Here is an 8645-nt window from a genome sequence, read left to right on the forward strand (position 1 = left end):
GGGGGGGGCAGGGGGAGAAGAGAGAGAGAGAACGACTCGGGAGGAAGAAATGTGGTTCCGATTAACACTGATTCAGTGTTTGACTCGACTGTTTTCACTGTGCGGTCCCTCGGCGAGCGGAGCGAGGCGGATGGGACTGAGCAGAAAAACGCATGAAAACGGCTTACAGCCAAACACGAAAAAAACTTGGGGCGGCGGGGGGAGAGAGGGAGGGAGGGGAGTTTTGGAAAGAAAAGAAACTACGGCAGCGGGGAAGGGTGGGAGGAGAAGCAGTTGTGGGAGTAACTGAGAACAGAAGGCGCAAAGACGCTGGGGAGAGGAGGGGAGGAGACCGGATCAAGTGTTGGAATTAGCCAGGAGCTGATTGATTGATTGACTGACTGATCGGGGGGAGGGAGGCAGGGTGAGGATTACAGCAGGTTTAAGGAGGTTCCGCTTGTCTTTCAGATCCATATTCTTCTCAGATTGTTACAGAAAACTTGCTGAGGTTGTTCCTGGGGGGGGGTCTGAGTAAGTCTTCCAGTTAGTGTCGACATTCTGGGAATTTGTACCGTTGATTGGCCCCTTGAGCTTTCTGTATGATGAGATCATCTCTGTGGACACAGACTTTAGCACCTCTCTACAGCTGCCTGCAGGAAGGGGACTTTCCCCTCAATTCCTGCGCTGCTGCTATTCAGCATCTGAGCTCACCAAAATGACTAATCCCTGGCTTCTCTGTTTCTCTGCCTTTTTCTTCCCCTTCTCTGTCTGCTTCAGATTCCCTCAGCCTAAAGAACCTTTTTCCGCCCTCGCTGGATGAAAGAACTCGGCCGCTCCCGGACGGTTAAAGGATCTGTTTCTGTAACCTTTCTGATCCACTCCTACGATCCGCTTTTCACCTTTTGCCCCGCCAGCCCAGGCGTTTGAAGGCGTTATAGTGGGAACTCCAGAGCACCTTACCTCTCCCCCTGGACTTCTCTGATGGACCAGAGAGTGAAGGGGGGGACCCCTCCGACCATGGGCCCCGCTCTGGACGCCGCCCCCGCGCCCGAGGACGCCGCCAAGCAGGACCAGGTGGCCGAGAAGAGAAGGAGGAGCGAGGATGCGGGGAGGAGAGAGGAGGAGAAACGGGGCGGCAGGAGGGAAGGCGACAAGGGCGCGGTGCTGGAGTTGCTCATCGAGGGGCGCTGTGGAGGCGTGGGGCAGCAGGAGCTGCAGATCTCCGGCGGGGGGGCCAGCTGCCCAGAGGGGAACGTGCGAGTGCGGATTGGGCTGCAGGCCAAGCGCACCAAGAAGCCGCCCAAGATCTTGGAGAGCTACGTGTGCAAGCCCACCATCAGGACCTACCAGCGACAAGGCAGGGGGGCGCTGCTGCGGGCCGACGGCGAGGGAAGAGCCGCCCAGCAGAGCAAAGGCAGCCCCGCCGCGGACGAGGCGAAGGGAGAGCAGCGCGCGGGCTCTGACGCTGCCCATGCCGCATCCAAAAAAGCCGCGTCCTACTGCTCGACGTCATCGTCTCCATCAGCACCACCTTCGCCACTAACCTCAACGAAGTCCACCCCGGCCTCAGTCCCGACCGCAACCGGCCAGGGGACCAAGACTGCCAAACAGGTAGGTTAAATGCACCGCAGACACATCCGGCTTCCCTCGTGCCAGCTGCCAGCAGTGAATCTGCCAACTGAGTGACGTTAGCTCGAATTAGAGGCCAAAACGAAAGGCTCGCATTCATTATTGATTGCACAAAAATTTTTTTAATTTACAGTTCACCTCCAGCCTCAGAGATGCTCCGAAACGGTGCAAAGTCCACCCCCCCCTCCGGCTTTGTCATGAAACGAGCTATTGTCTCTGCACTGAAACCTAAGCAGTGCGTCGGAATTAACCAGACTAAAAATAGGACGACGGCACGGCAACCACTTGGAGTTATTACAAACATTAGACCATCGGTTCTTGTGATAATAACCCAAGGGGGAGCTTATAGCTTTAGATGCTCAAACGCCACTCAAGCAGCCGCATACCCAAATTACAGAACGAGCATGAAATGTCAAGCCTTCTCATCGGTATTAGTGGCAATTTATAGCTACCAATAGCAACGTTTTCTGTCTCCCGTTCGCTCGCTGCTTGGCTCTCTATATCTATTCCTCTATTCTATTTTTACTCTTTTCTCTAGTTGCTCTCATTTATCTTTCACTCCCCCCCCCCCCCCTTCTGTCCCTGTCCCGCTCCGTTCCTCTCCGTTTCTCTGCCTTTGCGTTTCTCCTTTTTCTTTCTTTTTTTTTTTGACCCCATTCCCGTTTTCATCACCTAGCTCTCTCCTTTCCCTGTAGTTTGCCCTCATTTCTGCGCCTCGCTCGACTCGTTTTATCCTCCCGCTCGCTTTTAAAATAGACGGGCAGCAGCACAGCGTTTGTCGGCTTCCCGTCTCGTTTCTGATGCCCTTCAGCTGCCGTCGGCGGCCGCCAGACGGATGTCAAAGCCATCTCTCTCTGTCTGTGTTTTGAACTCCCCAGGTCCCCATCAAGCTGGCCGATAAGACAGAGGAGAACTCAAATGGCTCATCAGAGAGAGTGAAAAAAGACAAGCTTCCGAGCGTCAACAGTCCGCCCGTCCCTGCAGGACCTAAAAGCTGCTCACCCGCAACAGACCAGACAGCTTCGACCGCTCAATCGCCCACAAGCAACCCAACAGTCTCCACGTTGGACACCAGGAATGAAGGGAGCAGCTCCAAAAAACACAATGGTCTGGTTCAGACGGCAAAGCAGAAGGGATTATCAGACGGGAGAAGCTCTGCAAATATCCTTGGCACAGCTTCGAAAAGCAGAGCTGGAAAACACGGCAGTCCTTCTTCGGTTTCTTCCACGGACTCTTCGGCGAGGCCTCCCGTCTCCTCGAGCTCGCAGCGAGAGCTTCCGAGCAAGGGCAGGCCTGACTCTCCTTCCCGTCACCCAGTCTCCCCCAAATCCCAGTCTTCCCCGGCAGCGGAGCCGTGCCCTCCACAGTCCAAAGACCAGGAGCGCTCACCGCAGCCCCCGCCGGAGAGGAAGAGGGACAAAGAAAGGAGAGCTAAGAAGGAGAAGTGGCGAGACAAGAAGTCAAAGCAAGGCAGACTGGAGGCCGAGCGCGAGAGGACAGAGAGGACGGAGAGGCCGAAGGACGACGTAAAGAAAAGGAAAAAGGAGAAGGGGAAGGACGGGAAGTCGAGACACGATAAAGACAAGGCTCAGAAACAAAGAACTGATGATTCATGGGAGGATGGGCTAAAGGCTGACCGGGGAAAGGTTGAGAAGAGAGAAAAGCTCGGTCCAGATGGACAAAGAACGGTGGACAAAAACGTAAAATGTGGTGAGCCGGCCTGCAAACAAGATAAGCCCAGTAAAACAGGGAGTGAGAGAGAAAAGACGGACGACAGTTGCAAGCCAGCTAAACAAGGCGAGCCTGCAGCAGCGGCGGCAACAGGTGATCCCAGTAAATCAAAAGAACAGGACGTCTCAAGACATTCGGCCGTCCCTCCGGCCCTCTCCACTTCCTCTGCTCCTCCCCCTCCGCTGCCGCCTCCTGCCCACGTCCCCATTTCTCCCCCTTCTTCGCCCCAGGAGCAGGACAGCCGGCCGCTCAAGAAGCGCAAGGCTCGAAGGCCCAGCTGGACGAAGCTGGTGCACCGGGCGCACCGCATGGACAGCCAGGACGCCTCCTCGGATTCCCCCCATCATCCCTCACTGAGTTTTCCTCAGATCACCAAGGCGCCGCTTCCCGCCAAAACCACTGTCCAGCAGAGCGACGGGTCCCAGTTACCGCCCTCTGGCTCGCCGACCGGCTGTCCCTCTCCGCTGTCCTCTGCGGTCAGACCTCCAGCCCCGAAACAAGCGCACCCCGCGTCCGATCCGAGCGCCCCTGCGTCTGTGTTCCCCGCGCACGCTGCTCGAAAGAGGGGGCGGCCGAAGTCCCACGGCTTCGGCCTGGACGAACCCCCTCCGCGACTCTCACCGAATGACAGCCCCGCCGAGGAGCTCCCCGCTGGGTGCGACGGCGTTCAGAAAGCCCCCGTGCTGGAGCCGATGCTGCGGTGCGCCTCGCAGCCCGGCGCCAGCCCCAAGAAGCGCGGCCGTCCTCCCAAGCGGGCCCTCCCCAACGACGACGCCAAGAGGAGCGGCGGCCTTCATCCTCCCGAAAGGGGCAACCGGCAGCTGAAGATCAGGAGGCTGATTAACGAGATGAAGAAGCGGAAGAAGAGGCAACTCCACAAAGCAATAATGTCCGGCTACGGGAGGAAGGAGGGAAGGGGGGGCAAGGCGGCCGACGGGAAAGCGGCGCTCAGGATGTGCAAAGCGATTGAGGCCACGACAGTTCACACGCTCTCGGCCCTGTCCTCCTCGTTCGGGAGCAAGCTGGGCCCTCAGATCAACGTGAGCAAGAGAGGGACCATCTACATGGGCAAGAGGCGAGGACGCAAGCCCAAATCCCAGACGGCGAACCGGAATTCCGGCTCCCTGTGCTCCACCCAGCCGTCACTGTTTACCAGTCACCCTGAAGCCTCGCTCTTCTCGCCCAGCCAGCCCCCGCCTTCTCACCCCTTCCCGTCCCCATCCCTTACCCACTCCAGCGGAGCCCAGAGCCCTTACAGCGAGGGCAGCCTCACGGAGCCGTCGCCCTCCCTCCTCTTTTCCCACCACTTCTCCCTCCCGTCCCCGACCTCCTCCTGCACGTCCCCCCGTCCCCCGTCCTCCTCGTCCCTCTCGCCCTTCGTGAAGAAGAGCTGCCCGTGTCAGGGGAGGCACCAGTTCCCCTTCCACCAGTCGACGTGTAAGCTCTCCTGTGCCACGCCGCTGCACCCGGCCCCCGGCTCCCCCAGCCACCTGAAAGAGGCCACCCCGTCCCCCAGGAGCGAGTCCCACAGCGACGAGACGCTGCCGAGCGACAGCGGCATCGGGACCGATAACAACAGCGTCTCCGAGCGCGGGGAGATGAGGGGGGCTCGGGGAATACTCCGCTTCGGCCAGGGGTCAGGGGTGACGCTAGCGGGTCAGAGACTCCCTCCGTCTCCGGTCTCGTCCCCCAACTCCCACATGTCGAGACACTCAAATGCAATCGGAAGCTTGAACTCCGTGGAGCGACACCGAGACAGACACCGCCACAGGCGTCGGGATTACGACTGCTCCCCTGCCGCCGCCTGCACCTGCCTGTGCCCCTGTCCCTGCCCGGGACACAACAAGTGCACTCATCCCGACTACGTCCCCTGCCTCGGGCACGGTGCCCTGAAGAGGCCGAAGAACAAACACAAGAAGAAGCACCAGCAGCTGCACCTGCAGGACCCGGAGTTCCTGGCCGAGCTGGACGACCTGATCGCTCAGTTCGGCGAAGTCCACATCGGGCGGCGAAGCTGGGCGAGGACGGGCTTCGAGGGGAGCGCCGGCGGAGGACGGCGCCATCACCCCTCCTCCGCCTCCCACTCGCTCCGCTCCAACGTCTTCCGGATCAACCTGAACGGCTTCTACTCGCCCCACCCTTCGTCATTCCCCGCCGGCCCCTCGTTCGCATCACCGCCGTTCTTCCCGTGCCACTGCAGCAGGAAGCTGGACCGCAGGCAGTGCGGCTGCCCGTCCAAGTTCCAGGAAGCCATCGACGGCTTTTACAGCGGCTACCCCGCAGCGCCGCCCGCTCTCTACCACCACCTCCCCGGCTCCTACCCGCTCCCTCCCCCTCACCAGTACGCCCCGCATCAGCCCCACCACGCCCACTTCCTCCTCAACCCGGCCAGATTCCACAGGAGGAGGAGTCGCCTGCTGCGGGAGGGGGCTTTGGGAGGAGAGGTCGAGGGAGGTTTAGGGGCAGGCAGCAGAGGAGGAGGAGGTGGCAGCTCGGGGTTCGCTTCCAGCCTCTCCTCCGGGTGGGGGAGGAGCGAGCACAGACACAAACACCACCACCGGCACTTCGACCGGAACGTGGACGAGGAGGAGGACGACGACGGAATGGAGAGACAGGTCCTCGCGGCCTCGAAGGCACGGTCAGGGTTCATTTTGGGACAAGCGGAGGAGGGCAGGAAAAGTTCGAGAGGGTCGGGCGGCACGCTGTCCAAGGACTCCCCGTGGTTACGCCAGAACGGAGCCGACCTCTTCTCTGCCGCCACGTCCTCTCCGTCGCTGTCGTCTTCGGCAGAGAGGTACAAGAACACGTCTCTCACCTCCCTGGGGCTGGGCTCCTCCCACCTGTCGTCCTTCGGAGGAGGCTGGGGCGGCTTGGGCCAAAGCTGGGCGAAGTTCGGGAGCTTGGGAAGCCCGGGCTTCGGAAAGCCTGGCTGGACGGGCTTCGCCGGGGAGCGGCAGCGGCGGCGGCGGGAGCAGGGGGGAGCGTCCGACGGCGAGGACGAAGACGGAGGCGACGCGGAGGAGACGCGCCCGTATGGGGCTTCCCTCTCCCCGGCGCACACCAACCTGTTCGCTTCTGCCGCCGTGGCGACGGCGGGGAGAGGTCTGAGGAGCGGGCTGGCCGGCAGGAATCCAGGAAGCGGAGAGAGGTTGTGGAGGAGGGGCGAGCCGGCTTGGACGGAGAGGAGGGAAGCAGGTGAGGATGCATGGACGTGTGAGTGATGGATTGCTGTGACTGTGTGGCTGGGTGAATGCCACCCAGCACCTTTCATGTTGAGAACCCAAAAAGGTTAAAGCTGTTTTACTCAAACCTTGTGCGAAATCTCAGGTTGTATGACAAGATTGTCACATGATGTGTTTTGAATGACTCTCAGTTACCACCACACTGAATTTCAGCTCGATATCTGTAAAACTGACTCAGTTACAGCCATTTGTGTGTCGGCTAATGTTGACCGGCTGTGGCGGCCATCTTTAATTGGACTGCCTCCTAACATTTATCAGTTGTAGATGTATGCTAACTGATTACCTTCAGCAAGCTTCATTAAAATCTGTCCAGTGGTTCATGAGATAATTTGCTAACAGACAAAGAAGTTAGACTCCTACAGCCGATGCTGAGGTTTTCACCAAAGATCCCACCCAACAAGTAGCTCTTAAAGTATTGAATGTGAATGACTCTCAGCTACTTCTACACCAAATTTTAACTCAAAATCTGTTAAATTTACTGAATTATAGCCATTTTTGTGCTTTCTAAGATCAGTTGGCTGTGGCAGCCATCTTTATGTGGGTTGTCTCCAAAGGTTAATCAGTTGTAGACGTAAATCCAACAATCATTTCCTGAAAGTTTCATTAAAATCCGTCTTGTGGTTCACGAGATATTTTGTTAACAGACAGAGTTAACTCCAAACAGTTAATGGCTAAATCTTCAGCTAAGATGTTGCAGGATCTGCTGGAGCTAAAAACGTGTTAGGGATCAGTTTCAGCTAGTAACCCGCCGAATGTTAGGTCGATATGTGTAAAATTCACAGAGTTAGAGCCATTTTTGTGCTTTATAAGGTCATTTGGCTGTGGCGGCCATCTTTAATGTTGTCAACTCCAGAAGCTGATGAGCTGTAGACGAACATCCAGCGATCGCCACCTGAAAGCCTTATTCAGATCTGCCCAGCGGTTCGCGAGATATTTTGCTAACAGACAGGCAAGCGAATCTACCGCCGTCGTCGCAAATGTGATCTCGAGGAGACGGAGACTCGGAACGACCAAACGATGACGGCGAGCTGAGAAAATAGGTTCACGCGGAGAGCCCGCTTCTGGCTCGCACAGCGTGACAGATTGTTAGGTTTGCACGCCGCGGCGATGAAAGTCGCTTTTTTCCCCTCAGGTATTGTCGAGCCACACATCCAAAAAAAACAAAAATAAAGAAATCAGACTCCTTTTCTTTTTTAGAGGCAGTTTCAGGCTCAGCACCTGACACCTGCTCGGCTCTGGGATTATTTCTGTTTTTTTGTTTTTTTTTTTGGTCGCGTCTGAAAAGGCGACACCTTGATGAGGGGGATGGGGGGAGGGGGGCTGCCTGTAAAATCTGTGAAATCCTCCCCGCTTCGGAGGGAGCAACACGCCGCCGCGTTCCGCCGTCAGTCCCCGCCAGCAGATCGGCTATTTAAAGCTCGGCCTGGTCCTCGGGTGCTGAGCCAGCCCGAGGGGGGAGGAGGGGAGGGAACGAACGGTCGGTCTCGTCAGGGAAGGCCGTGGCGAAGCGGCACAAGAAGATGGATGACCTCGGGAGAGATTGATGTAGGAGAAGCGCCGAGGTCAAAAGGGGGACAAGGAGAAAAGGAAAGAAGGAAGGACAGAGGAAAGGAAAGAAGGAGTTCGGGGGGGCCAAGGCTAAGGATGAGGAGGAGAGGGGCAGAAGATAAAAAAGGAGCATAAGAAGGGAAGCAGAGAGGGGGGGGGGGTATTTTTAATTTAGGTGGAACCGTTCGGTTCATGATGTGAGAAAGCTACCAGGGAACAACGTCTCAATGTTTTGCTTTCTTTCTGCACTCCAGACTGTGTTCTGCTGATTGAATGTGCAAAAACAGTGTTCATTCCTTTCCTCTGTGCGTGTGCGCGTGTGTGTGCGTGCTGCTCATAAATCATTTTTAATGCATTTCCCAGAAGTGATCCGGTTGGAGGAAATGTTGTGACTCACCTAATCTGTGGTCCGTCCACATGACTCAGCCCAGACTGGCCTCACCTCACACCTCCTGCCGGCTCAATCACTGATCCACATCTGTCTTATTTCCTCCCCCCGCTCCTCCCCCCCTCCCC

General features: G+C 57.5%; 2 protein-coding genes across 2 annotated transcripts in view; one reads left to right on the forward strand and one right to left on the reverse strand.

The window, feature by feature from the left end:
• dap3 (death associated protein 3) overlaps positions 1-8601 on the reverse strand; it is a 22032-nt gene extending 13431 nt beyond the window's left edge. Inside the window, exon 1 of the mRNA XM_025007775.1 lies at positions 8527-8601. The gene's annotated coding sequence lies outside the window, so the exon portion shown is untranslated. The remainder of the gene's footprint in view (positions 1-8526) is intronic.
• Positions 1-8645, forward strand: part of LOC108241069 (histone-lysine N-methyltransferase ASH1L) — a gene marked incomplete at its 3' end in the record, with an annotated part of 16279 nt that overhangs the window by 3573 nt on the left and 4061 nt on the right. Inside the window, exons 2-3 of the mRNA XM_037980323.1 lie at positions 757-1590; positions 2487-6552. Of these exons, the coding sequence (XP_037836251.1) occupies positions 961-1590; positions 2487-6552 (4696 nt within the window). The remainder of the gene's footprint in view (positions 1-756; positions 1591-2486; positions 6553-8645) is intronic.

This window comes from Kryptolebias marmoratus, linkage group LG16 (assembly GCF_001649575.2).
Source record: "Kryptolebias marmoratus isolate JLee-2015 linkage group LG16, ASM164957v2, whole genome shotgun sequence".
Taxonomy (NCBI): Eukaryota; Metazoa; Chordata; class Actinopteri; order Cyprinodontiformes; family Rivulidae; genus Kryptolebias; species Kryptolebias marmoratus.